The sequence below is a fragment of the Euprymna scolopes genome, chromosome 9 (genome assembly GCF_053919585.1).
Source record: "Euprymna scolopes isolate OS-2025 chromosome 9, ASM5391958v1, whole genome shotgun sequence".
Taxonomy (NCBI): domain Eukaryota; kingdom Metazoa; phylum Mollusca; class Cephalopoda; order Sepiida; family Sepiolidae; genus Euprymna; species Euprymna scolopes.
Window position 1 is genome coordinate 151,985,818 of NC_136490.1, and position 18,893 is coordinate 152,004,710.

The window sequence follows — 18,893 nt, forward strand, 5'->3', positions numbered from 1 at the left end:
AGTCCATCACATTATATATATATATATATATATATATATATATATATATATATATTTCATAAATTTTGGTTTTGGTTTTGGTTTCAATTCAAGCTGATGCACCGAAGTCATATGGATATATTTTTTTTATCTTTAAAATCTACATAATATCAGGGCGTCTCCATTTATGCTGAACATCCAGAGAATGCCAACATCAATATATTACATATATAGAACTCACGGCGGACTCACTACCTATAGAACTCACAGCAGAGTTACGACTTATAGGACTTTCCGATGGAGGTCTATTTGTAAGGGTGTGAGTTGGTGTTCATCAATTCATAATCAAGATCTATCAATTTTTTAAGACCGAAGTTGCAGATGCGTAAATTTCTTGAAGTTGAAAGTAGGAAGGTATCCACGGGACCGTTAAAGGTAAATTTAATGAGATCGCCGATTTATTCAAGTTTTTCACCAAAGCACATTCTCACATAAATAAAAATAAAAAATAGAAATAACTCCAGAGAATAACGACATTTGACAAAGAACCCGAAATCGTTGCATTAACATGAAATAAACAGCATTTATTTACATGTCAAGAATATTAGTTTAAATTGTTCCAACGTAAGTGTTTTCTTGTGTGGGGTGTTCATAAGGCAGGATTAACACAGTGAGGATTTCGCGAGAATAGCACTAAGTTTTAAATTATTGATTTTTTATGGTCAAAGTGTCACACGTAATTTGGAATTAATGTAATTATTTTCTTAGAGAAATAATCATGAAAGTGAAAGCGTGTGTTTGTGTTCATCACATAAGAGTTCGAAATAAAAATTGTTTAAAAGGAAGAATTAAATTCTCGTTTAATGTGATCACTTTCCACAATGAGTGTTTAAAGAGAAAAACCGGTTTGATTTTTGCCTGTAGCACATGTTAAGTGATGATGGATGATTTAACGTCTCAAGGACGGAGTTCCCTTCAGCATGTGCTGTGGTTGAGAGTTTGGATGTAAAACTGATTTGATTTTTCGTGGCAAATCTTTATATAGAGGTGTTCTCGAATGTTCTGGTATATTTGCTGTCTCCTTACGCGAGGAAATGTAACATAGTTCCTTTGTTTTATGTGTGCAATGGTCACATCATGACGTGGTGTCTTTGTGTGTTCTTTATACACTACACATATGAAAGAGTCCACTGTGGAATTTCCACAGGTCCCACTTGTTTAATTCAATGCTTGAAAATTTCTTTTATTGCTGTAATATATTTTTAGTAATTTTATCATTTTCCTTACCATGAATAATTATTTAACAGAGAATTTAAAGTGGTCCAGACAAGCATTTTTTTTAATACTTTTGTAGTAATACGCCAGAGACATTAAAATGGATGGATAAATAACATTTCAGTTGCACATATATTTGTCATATCTACCCACGAAAATTCTGTAGAAGTAAAAAGTAGGGCAAGGCAAGACCACGTGACAGGATGTCCATTTTCAATCAACACTCAAAGAAAACACTTTCTTAAATCTTTTTCTAACAGCCTTTGCTGGGAGCCACCCAGAAACATACAAAAGGCACTGCGTGCAAAATCCAAATCAGTTGAGTCAGATTTCCATTCAGTTCAGTTCAGAATGCTGTTGCACGAATGAACAAAGCACTGTTTTAACTCTGTCTCTTTGATGTAAAATCACTAACATTGGCGTCACACGTCATGCACCTAAACCCTCTTAACCTCACTGGATTAATTCCAAAAAAAATAACCTTTTGTCACATCAGACACATTTATGGAGCAAAATTATGACATTACTGGAACTAACTAATATAACAAATTTTATTTCCTTTTGTTAAAAAAAGAAGAAACCTTTTTCTCTAAAAAAATATGATTGCCTCAGTCGGAGGACGTTTTTACTCTTTTCCGCTTTTTGGTACAGTTCTTTTACTCAAGTCCTGTCAGACTCTATTTAAGAAAGTCCTCATGACTAGTCCCGGTTCTAAAAACCTAACATTTATTTTCAAGAATCTGTTTCCAAGAACTATGAACATTTAGGGTTTGTGCTTGTGGGGCACAATCTAAGAAAATAAATAATTCAACACAAGCTTCTGAAACAACGAACACAACAACTTCAATAAATGTAACAAAGAAAAGAAGGTTTATTCTGGCGAATATTCACAGGGAGATATATTCCCTGGGTAAAAGCTGGACTCTGGCTACCTGGTAATATCATGATAGTTATTCCCAGTGGGAATCGTTGATACTGGATGAAATAACACAGAGGTGGAGAGAGAGCGAAGAAAAAGGGTCCGATCCGCTTGGCGTCTCTTTCGGTAAAAAAGAGTTTTTTCCTTCAAACTGGAAGCTGTCCGATTTCCTTAGGGGAGAGAAAGGATCAATGCGCTGCACCCCTGATTGGTCAGTATGTGGCCAAATAACACAGGGGAGAGGCATTGATTTGCGAAAGAAAAAAGTTACATTTGTTACTGCTACATAACCCCCTGCTTAGGCTGAAAGCCAACAGAGAAAAAGGTAGCATAACAAATAGCGAAAAATAAAAATGTCAGTTTATTTTATTTATTTTTATGGGAAAAAAATATTCTTACTTTTCTGTGAAAAGTTGAGGAATATTTGCATTCATCTTTTTTTTTTTTTTTTTTGTAATAGAACGTTCTTTCTTTTTTTTTTGGAAAGAAGGGAAAAAAATGGAAAAAAAAAAATTTTTTCTTAACAGAAATGCAAAGTTTTACACAGTCTCTTTGGCCAATGTACTCATCGACCATTACGTGCAGTGGTGACATAATTGTCTTCACTTGAAGCATTTACTTCAGGTGTATGCGTATCTTGATGTTGTGTGTAAGTAGGAGGAATGTGTGGCTCATGTGTTTTTGATTCAAGAAAGGCTTTTTTTACTCCATCAATAGAGACAGTTTCTCTTTTACCACTGATATCTAAGGTGAAAAGTTTATCAGTATGTGAAAGCATGCGATAAGGGGCAGTATAGAGTGAAGTTAGGGGGGGCTTTCACAGCATCCTTTCTAAGAAAAACATGAGTCCAAGATGAAATGTCCTTTGGGACTGAAGATCTAATGGTCTGTTCCCTAGTGTGCATCAGTGGGAGCTTACTAAAATAAGCTCGCAATCTGTCGATATACAGAGCTGAATCGGTTGTTTTTAACTCTATCGGGCTCAGCATTTGGCCTGGCAACGATAAAGGTACTTCATAGACAAGTTCGGCTGAAGAGTATCCCGGTCCTCTTTGATAGCAGCATGACAGCCAAGAATGACAACCGGTACATATTCACTCTATCGCTGTTGGTCAGAGTAAGCACGTAATGCTGCTTTCAATTGGCGATTGAAGCATTCAATCATCCCGTTAGAAGCAGGGTGATAACTTGTAGTACGAATACATTGGATCCCTAAAATCCTGGAAAGTTCCTGGAAGAGGTGGAATTCAAACTGTATGCCACGATCAGTGGTGATGGTGGTGGGAACTCCATAATGTGATATCCAGCCTGATATAAGGGTTCGCGCTACGGACTCAGCCGAAATGTCTGTGAGGGGAATGGCTTCAGGCCACCGTGTGAAACGGTCTACACAGGTCAGGAGATAAGTAAATCCCTGACTGACCGGCCAGGGTCCAGCCAGGTCGATGTGAACATGGCTAAACCGAGTGTCTGGGTGGTGAATGTTCCAAGGGGTGCACGGATATGCTTGTGCATCTTTGACTTTGGCAGGATACACTGGAACGTGTCCAGGCAGTGATATCACGCCTCATATTTGGCCAGAAAAATCTAGCTGTAATCAGCTTCACTGTGGCTTTGCATCCGGGGTGTGTCAGATTGTGTATTGTGTCAAAAACAACTCTAGGATGAGTCAATGGAACAAATGATCGAGGTGAATCTGTTGAAGTGTCACAAATGATCTGTGTATCCGAGGTAGGTATGGGCAGGTATGCGAATTTGCAAGTTGCAAATTCAGGTGACAACGGATTCAAAGTGTCCAGACTTGGCTAGTATAAGGCCATCAGCTGTAAGTCGATATCCGATGGTGAGGACAGAGAATTAATGGGAAGGCGGGACAAAGCGTCTGCCGCTGCATTCTGCTCACCTGAGATATGTGGGATATCGCTGGTAAATTGCGAAACACAATCCAAGTGGTGTGTTTCGCACGGAGAATATTTGTCCGGCTTAGAATGCAGTGCATATGTAAGTGGACAGTGATCAGTGTAGATCACAAATTGACAGTCCTCGAGTAAATGTTGGAAGTGTTTTACTGCGAGGTACATTGCTAGGAGTTCACAGCCAAACATGCTGTAACGTTCTGATGGTTTCAGCTGTCTCAAAAAGTATGCGAGAGGTTGTAACTATTATTGGTGCTGCAGTTGCAACATTGCACCTACAGCTGTACCTGATGCGTCAACAACCAGTGAAAACTAGGCATCGGGTACAGGATGTGAAAGTAAAGATGTTATCGCCAGTTTTGTTTTCACCTCATTAAAAGCTTTAAGCTGGATCTCATTAAGTGAGATTTTCTCATTTTTCTTCTTCCTGTTACATAACAGATCAGAAATAGGAGCTAGGAGATCTGCGCAGTGTGGGATAAAGTGTCTGTAATAGTTTAACAAACCGAGGAAGTGCCTTAGTTCGCGAAGGTGGTTGAAGGTCTTGTAGAGCTTTCACCTTTTCCGGTAATGGAGATATACTGTCTGGGCTGATAATGTGGCCCAGGAAAACTAGTGACGACACACCGAAAACACATTTATCAGGATTAATCCTCACCTGATATCGCTGAAACCATTCGAATAGTAGGCGGAGGTGAGTGACATGTTCCTTGGGTGAGGCACTTGCCATGAAAATGTCATCTACATAGTTATAGATGAAGTCCAAGTCATGCACTACTTCATCCATGAAGCACTGAAATGTGCTAGCCACTTTTCCTAAACCAAAGGGCATAGTTAAAAATTCAAATGCTCCAAATGGAGTCATTACCGCAGTCTTGGATATGTCGGCCGGATTCACTGGAATCTGATGATAAGCCTTAACTAGATCTAGTTTGGAGAAGGTCTTACATCCATGCAGAGAGGAAGCAAAGTCTTGTATATGTGGGATTGGGCAATGATCAGGTACCGTCATGGCATTGAGTCATCGGTAGTCCCCAGTCAGACACTCATCTCCGTCTCATTTTGGGACCATATGTAAAGGGGAAGCCCATGGACTGGACGAGGGGCGTATTATTCCGCAGCATATGGTTGAATTCTGCCTTCACTGCCTTAAGTTTATCAGCAGGGAGGCAGCGAGGGCGTGGGAACACAGGAGCACCTGTGGTCTCGATGTGGTGTTTTGTGGTGTGTGTGGGTTCACTTACCACAAAATTTAAATTTGTTAACTCTGGGTAGGAGTGTAAGGCGGTCTGATATGGGTTATCAGAAGCGGCAATAAAGAATACTGGGCTGTAGAGAGGGTGTTTGTTTTCACACCAGAAACGGAAAGTTCCATATTTGCGTCTATCAGCCGACGTCTGTGCATATCCACTATCAGGTTGAAGTGGTGCAGGAAGTTTGCGCCTAGTATGGGGTAGGGTAAATCCGCTATAGTGAAGACCCATGTAAAGTCTCTCAGTAATTCCAAGTCCAGAGAATGAGAAATTTGACCGTACGTGGGATGGGAGAGTGATTTACTGATTGTAGTGTGATGGACGCCACTAGAGCCTTCTCGGTGAGAAGTTTCAGTGGCCAGATACTGCAAGCAGCTTTGGTATCAACCAAGCAATGTGCTTGGAATAGGGAGTCTGTGATAAAATAAGCACGGGTGTTGTAAATATCCCGTGGAGAGCCTGCCATGTTCAGCTCCCCATACCTTAGTTTCCCTAGTTCATGAACGAACAGGGCTTTTTGCATTTCCGCGCCTCCATACCAAAACGACTGTGATAAAAGCACAGTTTTGGCTTGTTTGAGTGGCGGTGGTGGCGACGGTAATGGCGTGAAGGTAAGGAGTTAGTCTGGAGTCGGCGCCTGCGCGACTGCGGCTCCAGCTTGCCAAGTTTTTTTTATCTCGTAAGTGAGGCTCTCAATGGCTTTTAAAATAGCCATATCAACGAGTGGTTGGATTGTGATGTCGTTAGGTTGTGACATCATTGCAAAGGCTCGCAGCAACAATTTTTTATATGTATATATATAAAGAAAGTTACAACAGATAAAAAAAAATCAATTATTCGAAATACAAACAGGACATTATCGAAGGACCACATGGGGGGGGACGTTCTATTACAAAAAAAAAAAGATGCAAATATTCCCCAACTTTTCTGTGAAAAGTTGGGGAATTTTTTTTTTTCCATAAAAATAAATAAAACAAACTGACATTTTTATTTTTCGCTATTTGTTATGCTACCTTTTCCTCTGTCTGCTTTCAGCCTAAGCAGGGAGTTATGTAGCAGAAATAAGCTACAAACATCTCGTAAATCATTTAATGATTTAATATTTCCCTCGCATGTTGACACAGCACACGCATATAAAAATACAACAAAAATGATTTATCTTTATTGTTAAATAAACCTTTCTTATAAATGTTAAAGTTCGTTTGGTTATTATGCAGAATCTGACACTTTCATCATTTTTGTTTTTGGTGAGGTGTGAGCGATTTTTATCCATGTGCACGTCGCTGATATGACGCTAGCATTGATGAGGATCGGTCATTCCTCGTTGCCAGCCATTACGTTCACTCCCCTTACCATTACACTTTGATCCCGATCACGAGAGTCAACAGGAAAAAAAAAAAAAAAAACACGAGAAAAACTCTATTAATCCTCTCAAAATTTCAGTTCATTTTAGGTATTTCTAAGTTTCGTTAAACAACGATTAGCGAACTTTGCACCTTGGCGTAGCTAGGATTTTTCCTCGGCACCAAAATCAACAGTGTCTAGACCATTCTTGTCATGATGTTTTCCATATTGATTTTGGTTCTAGGAGATCCACCTTCCCAGGCTTTGAGAAGGGATTGTTTATTATTAATCGCCTGAGGCGCCTCTACTGGAGAATGCCGACGGGGCTGCTCAGGGATCTTTTGCCGGGTCAAGGTGCCCTCCACTTGGGGGTGTTGACTGTTGACTTTTCAATTCCACTTTCCGATCCTTTTGTCACATTTCTCACTGTGGGAGAGAAATGAATATCTTAAATGACGATGAGCACCAAACACGCTGACGTCAGCAGAAAAACTTAACAGAAACTCAATAGAACGGCCTTCTTTACGAATGGCATGCAAAAAGGCCCAAATGTGTGAAACTTGTCAATTGTCATAAGCAAAACTTTTAGAACTCTCCTGTGTGAGAAGAGTCAATTTCGTCTATTGTTGTGCTTATCAACGGCCAAAACCTTCGCCATGAACTTTTCATTCACAGAAAAACCTTCTAACAGGTAACGATTTGGACGAATGGATGTTTTTTTATAGCAAACTTTTTATTTCGAGTAAATGTTTATATTTTAATAAAATGTCCCAGTACTCGATTTATTTCAAGGGGTTTGAAGATTAAACGTCAAATTGATTGCAAAACAACTTATTCACCATTGTTCGGAAATTTAAAACTTTTTTTCAATCATGTAACTTTGGATATTTACATTTATTTACTGTTTTTCAACATAAAATGAACACATAACGTGATTTGTTGATATTTTGCTTTGTTTTTGGTAAAAGTAAAGATTGACGGCGTAAACATAATGCGATGAAAATGATTTAATTGTTTGTTTGTTTGTTTTTTTTGTTTTGTTTTTTTAATTATTAAACGGAGAACCATTTCGAGTTTACGCATGTAATCTGAAGAAAAACGTTGGTACTTGTGTATTTTTGGTATCGCGCTGAAATAATAACGTTATTTCGAAAGCCATTTTTAACACGGGGAGGAGAGGGTGTTTTGTAACTATTCTGTGCTTCCACCTAACAATTTAATAATAATAAAAAAAAAGATATCGTGAAACTTGAATTTAATCTGAAAATAACTATTTAAAAATAGAAAACTTGGTGAATGCACTTACTGATCCACGCTATTTTTTAAATAGTATTTCCAAGTTTAATTAAAGTTTTACGATATGCTTTTTTATTCAATTGTAAGGTTAAAGTATAGAATAGGTACAAAACACCCTCCCCATTTTAAGAATGGCTTTTTAAATAAAAATGATGTTATTATTTCAGCACGGATCAATAAGTGCATGAGTGACTGCATGAGTACCGAAAACTTAAATTTAAAACTATTTAAAAATAGTACGGTACCAAAAATACATAAGTCTTTTAAACTATGACTGAAGTAGGAAATAAATTTTTAAAAATACAAAATTGTTTTATTAAAATTATATTTTCTTACGCAGACTTTTCAATAAATGTCTGTACAATTATATTTTGATACACTTTTATATTTTGGTTTTCAAATGGCATTCGCCCATTTTAAACAGTTATGAATTTCTTTTTAATTTTCTGTTTTTTTATAATAAAAATATATATACGTTTCATGAAAAACTTTTCCGTTTTCATTAATTAAATCGAAACATTTTCAATTAAACAATTACGGATATATGTTCTTTCACTTTCTTTGTTATTTTATTTTCATAATTCTTTCCGTAATTAATATCTAGTTTATTTATTTTATTTTTTATTTATTTATTTATTTATTTATTTTTTGTTATTTATTTCCTACTTTGGTCATAGTTTAAATACTGATTTCTTCCTCTGATTCTAATGACAGGTGCCCGAAAAAATTGCGTCTCCATTTTTGGCGATAAACTGTAGAAGTACCTACATAAGCACCAAAACGTTGAAAATCTAAGAAGATACTACAAAAATTGCAATTTTCACAAAATGCTGTTTTACGGGATGCCACTATGTTATTATTCTTGGGAGGGGGTGCAGAATACGGACCGTGCTATTTCAAGTTAAATTGCAATATTTACGGTATCTTTTGTTTATTAAAGTGTTATATAGAAAGCACAGAATACTTTTTTTCTTTTATTTTTTTAAGTCCACCCTCTCCATGGTAAGAATGGGTTTCTAAATATTATCGTTTTCAGCATAATATATATTCTGCATAAAATACTTTTTTATCGCTCAAGATGAAAAATTTTTTAAAACATTCTTTTCGTCTATTATTACGTAATAAGGGATTTTAACTCTGAAACATTCTTAGTGTTATAATCTTATACTAACTAGCAGTACCCGTGAAAATTCCACGGTAATTAAAACATTAACCCTCACATCGGCAAACACCTTCTCATCGCATAAGCAAACAATTAAAATGAGGCTGTTCTTCAATAGAATAACCAGTGGAATATTAGTTCGGATTAGACCGTGAATGAAAACAAACTGTTTTTGTAGACAAGTATGGAGAACTACTTAAGATTATTACAAGAAATAGAACTACAGTGAAACATTTAGAGATGTTAATTTGAATAAAATAACTTGTAAATCTGTAATAATTTGTCTCTGTCTTTTCTACATAATCTGATAATGTGACATGTAAGTTATAAGACTTAATAGTTACATCTCAACTTTTTTGCAAATGCTACATAGTGGTAAGAAAATGGGGGTCAATTTGCAATGAGATTTAATTATGGAATGAATCAGTAAGTAGTATGATTGGTGGGATTTGGTTAAAGAATTAAAAAGGTAGGTTTTTGGCAGACCATATGACAACACTTTAAATATATTTCATAAAATATTTTATTTCATTATGAAATTGAATGTCTGAATTTGTGGTGTTAGTATCAGACCTGACCGAATGGTTACTTGTAGGCATAGACCAATTCATACCATCCAAAAAATTCCAACAAAAACTTAACAGCCAGCCATGGTTCTCCCCTGAATGTGCTGCTGCCATCACACACAGAAATCACTTTTTCCGTAGCTACCAACGTAATAGGTGCACTGAAACTAAAGCTGCTTTCAGGACCGCCAGCAACCATTGTAAAAGAGTAATAAAAAATGCAAGAGAACTATATGCTCAATCCGTTAAATCCAAAGTAGCTGAGCAGCGGCTTGGTTCCCACCAGTTCTGGCAAATAGTAAATATTTTTTTTTTTTTTTTTTACACAGTGATCACCACTTATCAAGGCCCGGAAGCCACTCAGGGATAAGGGTTACTGCAAGTACATTACGTTTGTGAGGAGATTTGCTGAAATGTTTACTTAAGGGGGCGGTTCATCAGGAATTTGTTAACATTGGACTTGAAGACAACCAAGTTGTAGTCCGGAGGGAAGCAGGCAGACGGAACAGAGTTCCACAGGCGTGCAGTTCTAAGAAAGAAGCTTTGTTCATGGAATCTGCGTTTTGATTTAGGCACAGATATAGAGTGGGGGAAATTTTTCACAGTGGATTCAGCTAGACGGGTGTTTTTCGTGAAAGATTGGCGAGGGGGGACCAGAGATTGGAGTTCAGACGAGCATCTGCCATGGAAATAACGATAAAACAAGGACAGGCTCGCAACGTCTCTTCTGTGGGAGAGAGGTTGCAGGGTAGAGAAAAGGGCATCCCCCACTAAGCCACGAAGTCTATTTTGTACTCTGTCAAGGCAGGATAGGCTGTTTTTAGCAGCTCCTGCCCAGATATGGCAACAGTATTCCATCCTTGGACGTACTTGGCTTTTATATAGATAGAGAATTGCATCCGTAGTGAGATATCTTCTGGAGCGGTAGAAGGATCCCACCATCTTTCCAGCGACCTTGGCAACAGACTTGATGTACGTGTTCCATTTCAGATCAGGAGTAAAGGTCAAACCCAGAAGCTTGTCAAAACACGGGGCCTCACCCAGACGAGAGCCATCCATCACAATTGATGCCAGATGGGGATCAGAGCGTTGATGATGTAAGGATAGCAGTTTGGTTTTGGATGCATTAAAGGTAACCAGCCACATCTTCCCCCACTGAACCACGCGCTCGAGATCAGAGGAGAGAGAATCAGAGAGAACTTTGTCATTTACGGCCTTTGATGTGTTGCCGTAGATGGTCGTGTCATCAGCATATATGTCAACGAAAGATTTAAGTATGTGTTTAGGGAGGTCATTGATGTAGATCAGGAAGAGAGTTGGGCCCAGGATTGACCCCTGAGGGACTCCAGCATTTATATTGCAGGCCTCCGATTTTTGTCCATCTACCACTACTCTTATGAGCCTATCGGAGAGAAATGATTTAATGATTGAGAAAACATTTCCAGTTATACTGTAGCTGGAAATCTTGTGAAGTAGACCCTTATGCCACACATTGTCGAAGGCCTTAGATATGTCGAGAGCAATTGCCCTAGAAAGGAAGCCTTTGTCAAGAGATTCACTAATCCTGTGGGATATAACCGTCAGCACATCTGCGGTAGATCTTGCAGAGCGGAAACCATATTGTGTGTCACTAAGAAGGTTATTCCTGCTGAGGTGGTTGACTATTTCTCTATTTAATATGGATTCCAGCAACTTACTCATAACACACAGGAGACTTATTGGTCTGTATTGAGAGGGAGATGACTTATCACCTGAATTCTTAAATACAGGGCAAACTGATGAGGTCTTCCAGGGAGTCGGAAAGCACTTCTCCTTAAGGCAGCGCTTAAATAGTTTTGTAAGTATGGGAGCAAGTTCTGGTTGAAGCTTTTTTAACACTATAATTGGGATGCCATCAGGGCCAGTTGCTTTACTGGAATCTAGGTTCTTTATTAGCTTGGCGACCTCATGCACGGATATTTGTATTTTACCTAGCTTGTTCTGTGTTATAGGAGGAAATATGGGGAGTTGATGGCCTTCGTCGCATAGGGTAGAATTAGCTGCAAAGTTCTTTGCAAATAGTTTGGCCTTGTCTGACGCTGACGAGATGACCTCTGGTCCATTGATAATGGTTGGGATAGAACGCACACTTCTGTTCAGGATCCTATTTGTTATTTGCCAAAACTGGTGGGATCCAAGCCGCTGATCAGCTACCTTGGATTTAACAGACTGGGCATATAGCTCTCTTGCATTTTTTATTACTCTTTTACAGTGGTTGCTGGCAGACCTAAAAGCAGCTTTTGTCTCAGTGCATCTATTACGTTGGTAGCTATGGAAAAAGTGATTTCTGTGCGCGATAGCAGCAGCACATTCTGGGGAGAACCATGGCTGGCTGTTAGGTTTTTGTTGGAATTTTTTAGATGGTATGAATTGGTCTATGCCTGCAATTAACCATTCGGTCAGATCTGATACTATAGAGGACACATCCTTTTTAAACATGGAGTGCAGAGGTAAATCAGATATGAATGTACGGAAGCTATCCCAGTCGGCCATAGAGTATTGGTATACAGTACGGTGGAGGGGTACGTCTGGAGGCTTCTTACATTTCGTTTTTATCTTAACTGATACGACGGAGTGGTCGGAGGATCCTAGAGGAGAATGAACGGAATATGAACATAGCTCAGGGGAAGTTGAGAGAAAAAGGTCTAAGAGGCTTGCATATTGACCGGGTGTATCGGGCACACGGGTGGGTTCGCGAACAATCTGAGTGAGATCATAAGCAATGGCAAAATCATGACAAAACCTCCCCTCATCGTCTGTCTTATTTGAATGGGTCAGCCATTCCACGTTATGGATGTTGAAGTCACCACATATGTGGATGTTAGTCGAGGGATGTGAAGACAGTATGTGGTCTATTTTCTCAGATATGCTCTTAAAGATAGTAACTCCGCTGTTGTGGGGCCTATAGAGGGCAAATATAAATGCAGTGGTATTAGCAAGTGCAACCCTGAAGCACATATAGGGTAAATTAGGATCTTCTCTAGAGATATCCCTGCCACACGGGAAGCCATCCTTAATGTAGGCACATATTCCATGCCCATGGCGATCTTGGGGGTCAGATTTAGCTGTTAAATTTGAGTATCCGTTAATTATGAACTCATCTAGCGAATTGGTCGGCCCTATTCCAGTTTCACTTAGAAAGAATATGTCCGGTTTCGTCTCCTGTAATTGGGTTTCAACCTCTGGAAGGTTGGAACGTAGACCCCTGATGTTGGAGAAGGAGACCTGGTAGTAGGGGTCTACGCTGGAAGATGGGGTTCTAGGTTTAATCGAGTTTTTATTCTGGAGATATTTCATGTTGAGGTTTGGGGATTTGTGGAATAGGTCGGCATACTTGGTTAGAGCAGTACAGAGAGGGAAAGTAAGAGAGAAAAAGACAGGAAATTTATTTTTTGTAGCACACGAAAAGGTAAAGCCGTAACAATTACCCACTAGTATGGCATCGAGAGGCCCCACCAGAGACTACTGCATGGTCCAGATCCACTCACCAAATGGCAATACAGCAGTCCCAGTACTTTTCACCTGCTGATAGGACAGCCTCCTTAGTGGTTAATCCAAGGTTCGGGTCCCTGACTATCAGGCGGATAACGTCAGCCCAGACAAACGTTTACCTCCAGCACCCTTACTAGTGACATGGCCACAAGGACAGATAGAGACAGAAAAATTTCCGACATCTCAGACTACTGGTCACCAAGTACCTTTAAGCAGCTTTTTCTTCACACTTTGTAAGAAAAATCACTCATTGAATGAGGACTGGATGACAAAATAGGAGAAGCGAGAGTTACTGGAGCTGCCGATAACACATCCACTGTATTATCTACTCTCCATATAGGATCCTGAACAGAAACGTGCGTTCTATCCCAACCATTATCAATGGACCATAGGTCATCTTGACAGTATCCGACAAAGCCAAACTATTTGCCAAAAACTTTGCGTCAAATTCTACCCTGTGTGACGAAGGTCATCAACTCCCCATATTCTCTCTTATAACAGACAACACGCTATGCAACATACAAATATCTGTGCGTGAGGTCGCCAAGCTAATCAAGAACCTTGACTCCAGTAAAGCAACTGGTCCTGACGGTATTCTAATTATAGTGTTAAAAAAATTACAACCAGAATTTGCCCCCATACTTACCAAACTGTTTAAGTGTTGCCTTAAGGAGAAGTGCTTCCCAACACCCTGGAAAACCTCATCAGTATGCCCTGCATTTAAGAATTCAGGTGATAAGTCATCCCCCTCTCAGTACAGACCAATAAGTCTCCTGTGTGTCATGAGTAAGTTGCTGGAATCCACAATAAATAGAGAAGTAGTCAACCACCTCAACAGAAATAACCTTCTTAGCGACACGCAATATGGTTTCCGTTCTGCTAGATCTACAGCAGATGTGCTAACGGTTATATCTCATAGGATTAGCGAATCTCTTGACAAAGGCTTCATTTCTAGGGCAATTGCTCTCGACATATCAAAGGCCTTTGATAAGGTTTGGCATAAAGGCCTACTACACAAGATTTCCAGCTACGGTATAGCTGGAAATGTTTTCTCAATCATTAAATCATTTCTCTCAGATAGACTCATAAGAGTAGTAGTTGATGGGCAGAAATCAGAGGCCAACAGTATTAATGCTGAAGTCCCTCAGGGGTCCATACTGAGCCCAACTCTCTTCCTGATCTACATCAATGATCTCCCAAAACACATACTAAAATCTTTCGTTGACATATATGCTGATGACACGACCATCTACGGCAACACATCAAAGGCCGTAAATGATGATGTTCTCTCTGATTCTCTCTCCTCTGATCTTGAGCGCGTGGTGCAGTGGGGAAAGAGGTGGCTGGTTAGCTTTTAATGCATCTAAGACCAAGCTCCTATCATTACATCATAAACGCTCTGATCCCCATCTGGCATCAATTGAAATGGATGGCTCTCGTCTAGGAGAGGCCCCATGTTTTGATAAGTTTCTGGGTTTGATATTTACTCCTGATCTTAAATGGAACACATACATCAAGTCTTTGGCCAAGGTCACTGGGAAAATGGTGGGATCCTTCTACCGCTCCAGAAGATATCTCACAAATGATGCAATTCTCTATCTATATAAGAGCCAAGTACGTCCAAAGATGAAGTACTGCTGCCACATCTGAGTGGGAGCTGCTAAAAACAGCCTATCCTGCCTTGACAGAGTACAAAATAGACTTCGTGGCTTGGTGAGGGATGCCCTTTTCTCTACCCTGCAGCCTCTTTCCCACAGAAGAGACATAGCGAGCCTGTCGTTGTTCTATCGTTATTTCCATGGCAAGTGCTCGTCTGAGCTCCATTCTCTGGTCCCCCCTCGCCAATCTTTTTCAAAAAACACCCAACTAGCTGAAACCACCGTCAATAATTTTCCCCACTCCTTATCTCTGCCTAAATCAAAACGTAGATTCCATGAACAAAGCTTCTTTCTTAGAACTGCACGCCTGTGGAACGCTGTTCCGCTTGCCTGTTTCCCTCCCGACTTCAACCTGGATGTCTTCAAGTCCAACACAAACAAATTCCTAATGAACCGCCTCCCCCTAAGTAATGACACTTTACCAATTCTCCAATACTATTGCTACACTATCCCTTTGATTACTGTACACACAATAACCGTTATCCCCGAGTGGCTATTGGGCCTTGATAAGTGGTGACCTCCATGTAAAAAAAAAAAAAAAAAATCATATCTTTATTGTTATCTTTGTTATAGGTATTGATTGTTGGAATTGTTGTGAGATGATTTTTTATTGTTATTATTATTCAAATTATTCTGACTTGACTCTTATTTGGATTGCTAGGTTGAAAATGTATAATCCTTCTCTGATTTCCAAATTTTTATTCAATAGGATATTGGGGTAGTATTCAGGATTCACATCACTCTTTAAAAGAATGATATCAACTCTTAAAACTGTAAAGAATCTGTTTGCAAAGATCTGGTACATGGACTTTTAAAATGCATTACCTCCACACAACTAATAACGATTGGGAAATGAAAACATTTCCTCATTTCATTCATCTGGCATCAATTGAAATGGATGGCCCTTGTCTAGGGGAAGCTCCGTGTTTTGATAAGCTTCTGGGATTGACCTCCTGACCTGAAATGGTACACGTACATCAAGTCTGTTGCCAAGGTCTCTGGAAAACTGGTAGGATCCTTCTACCGCTCCAGAAGATATCTCACTGCTGATGCAATTCTATCTATATAAAAGCCAAGTACGTCCAAAGATGAAGTACTGTTGCCACATCTGGGCAGGAGCTGCTAAAAACAGCCTATCCTGCCTTGACAGAGTACAAAATAGACTTTGTGGCCTAGTGGGGGATGCCCTTTTCTCTCCCCTGCAACCTCTCTTCCACAGAAGAGACGTTGCAAGCCTGTCTTTGTTTCATCGTTATTTCCATGGTAAATGCTCCTCTGAGCTCCAATCTCTAGTCCCCCCCCTCACCAATCTTTCACGATAAACACCTGTCTTGCTGAAACCACTGTCATTAATTTTCCCCACTCTTTATCTGTGCCTAAATCAAAACGTAGATTCCATGAACAAAGCTTCTTTCTTAGTACTGCACACCTGTGGAACTCTCTACTGCTTGCCTGTTTCCTACCTGACTACGACTTGGATGGCTTTAAGTCCAATATAAACAAATTCCTGATAAACCACCCCCTTAAGTAAGACAGTTTATCAAATCTCCATTACTACAATATTATCCCATTGATTACTGTACACACAATAACCCTTATCCCCGAGTGGCTTCCAGGCCTTGATAAGTGTTGACTACCATGTAAAAAAAACAAAAAACAATGCAAACTTATAAATTGTAGGAGAAAATATTGTTTAATTATTTCATTTTTTCATAAATTATAATCATATCATATCTAAATTGTTTTTCTAATTTTCTGGAAATAAAGGTCTTGATATCTATGAAAAATGATTATTTCTTTATATTTTAGTGAAATGGAATTCAATAAAGATTTTCAAATGGAAAAGAAATATTTCCTAAATGTTTAATTAATAAAAATGTTCACATGAAACGAAATTGCGTTGAATTATGAGCTATAATTCATCCAATGAACATTTCGAAAGATTGGCAACACCTATCTTAAGCATTAGAAAGCCTAAAAATTGGTTTTGTATTCACTGAAAAATTATTTTCATAAAGCTCCTATGAAACCACGTGCATAGAAAAATCAAAATTAAGAAAAGTTTTTATTTAAATGCAAATCTGAAATATACAATGAGTTGTAAATCAGGAAAAATGTTCTTTTTCAAATTTCAATAAAAACTCATCAATTGAATTTTAGAAATATCAACAAGTGATATTCTCTTTGAATTTTAATAAGTGATGCAAAAAATCTTATATTGAAATAAGGTAATATTTAAATTCAAATCCCTGAATATATTTTGAAAAGTTAAAAATGATAAAAATTTCTATACATAATAATCACAACACACACATATATATACATCTATACAATAAAGAAACAATATTAGATATAAATTTCAATAGAATGAAAATTGTGAATATGCATAGTTTTCTTTAAATTTAAGTATCACATGATTTTTAAGTTAGAAAATTCTTTGTTTTTTTATTTTTTTTTAATAAAGATTTGGAAGTTCAGATATTATTTTCTTGAAATAGAGTTAAAAAATTGAATTATTGATACAGATCTCAATTAATGCCTCACTATTTCTTGATAATATAAACAGAACTTGGCTGAAGTTTCTATCTCAAAGCATTTCCTCAAAAAATGCTATGTGTTATGTGTTTAAGGGTCTTGTGTATTTAATCCATAAGTGATTGTGTAAGTCTCACAAAGCACGTTCAAATCCAGATTCGTTTAATAAGCTGTGTGATCTAAAGCATGTTGTACATTTCAAATTGAACTTTCTGTCAATGGAATAAGCAATGTAAACAAATTGAAGCTGTTCTTTTTTTAATAATTTTAACCTATGGAAAAAAGGATAAATAATTAACCAATGAAGAAAAAAAAAAAACTTTATAAATTGTTCAAAACCAGTTAAATTAATTTATCCCTGATGATGAATCCTGAAGGATTGGAAAGTACTTGGACCTATGATAAATATTGGGAATTACCTGCCAGAAGTGAAGACTCTTACTCGGAAATTGGAAAGGATCGAAAATAGAATTAATAGACAAAAAAAAATGTCTATTGTGTTCCTCAGAAAAACAAAATTTATTACCATTTTTGTTCTCTGTGAATTTTTTTTAATATTAAATAAAATACTATGTTTTCTTAAAGAATCAGTATTAAATTAAATCTTTGAATATTTTCTACATTGAAAATTGAAAATTGCAATTTTATTTGGAAACTACAAAACAACTACTCATATTTAGATTTGCGTTTTTTTAAAAACGAATTTGAAGCACTGAGAAACGTGCACCAAAGTAGAATGATTTGCTTTTACATCTCTGTTCTGCAAAACAACAAATGTGTTTTTCTTTTATTTTTAATTTTTTTTTTTTTTTTTTTTTTTAGTGAAACAATGTCGAAATTCATTCAAGAACGTCTTTCACACGTCGAAAAATGTTTTGGTGATTTGTGTGCCACTTTCAGTTCGTACGCAAGAAAAACAGCAAAAATAAGAGACAAAGGTGTTGTTTTGTTTCCATTTCATTTTTTTTTATATTTAATTTAATTTGGAAATTCTTGACTTTTGAAATATGAAAATTAGTGATGGGACGATTCCAATAAATTTCCCGATTTCGATACAAATTATGATTCTGTACTAAATTCCTGATTCTGATACAATTACCGATTCCAATTCCTTATAAATCTCTAAACATTTAACTATAGAGTCATATTTTTCTCTGATTACCATAAAAACACACGTTAAATGTGCAGATATTTTCCTAAATGTAAAAATATACTTGTGGGGGACGATCTATCGATTTTAGCTTGCCTGGTGGTTTAAAATCAATAAATATTTATTATTTTATCATTACCAGCAATGGAAAATTTTGCTTTAAACAAAATCAAATAGAAAAGACAATTAAAAGAATCGTTTTGGCATTCAAAAAGCGGTATAAATTTTTCCGATACCAATTCCGATGTCCTCAAATATTCCGATTTTTTCCAATTCCTGATAATCGTCCCAACACTAATGAAAATATTT

At 37.6% G+C, this 18,893-nt stretch overlaps 1 protein-coding gene across 2 annotated transcripts in view; it reads left to right on the plus strand.

Moving 5' to 3' along the window:
- Positions 1 to 6,787: 6,787 nt before the first annotated feature.
- The window catches only part of LOC145284929 (CBY1-interacting BAR domain-containing protein 1-A-like), an 89,902-nt gene continuing 77,796 nt past the window's right edge, over positions 6,788 to 18,893 (plus strand). Inside the window, exons 1-2 of one of the 2 annotated variants that reach the window (XM_080134023.1) lie at positions 6,788 to 7,377; positions 18,257 to 18,372. In XM_080134023.1, the coding sequence (XP_079990149.1) occupies positions 7,343 to 7,377; positions 18,257 to 18,372 (151 nt within the window). In that variant the 5' untranslated portion in view covers positions 6,788 to 7,342. The remainder of the gene's footprint in view (positions 7,378 to 18,256; positions 18,373 to 18,893) is intronic. The other variant, XM_080134024.1, reaches the window with a different exon arrangement.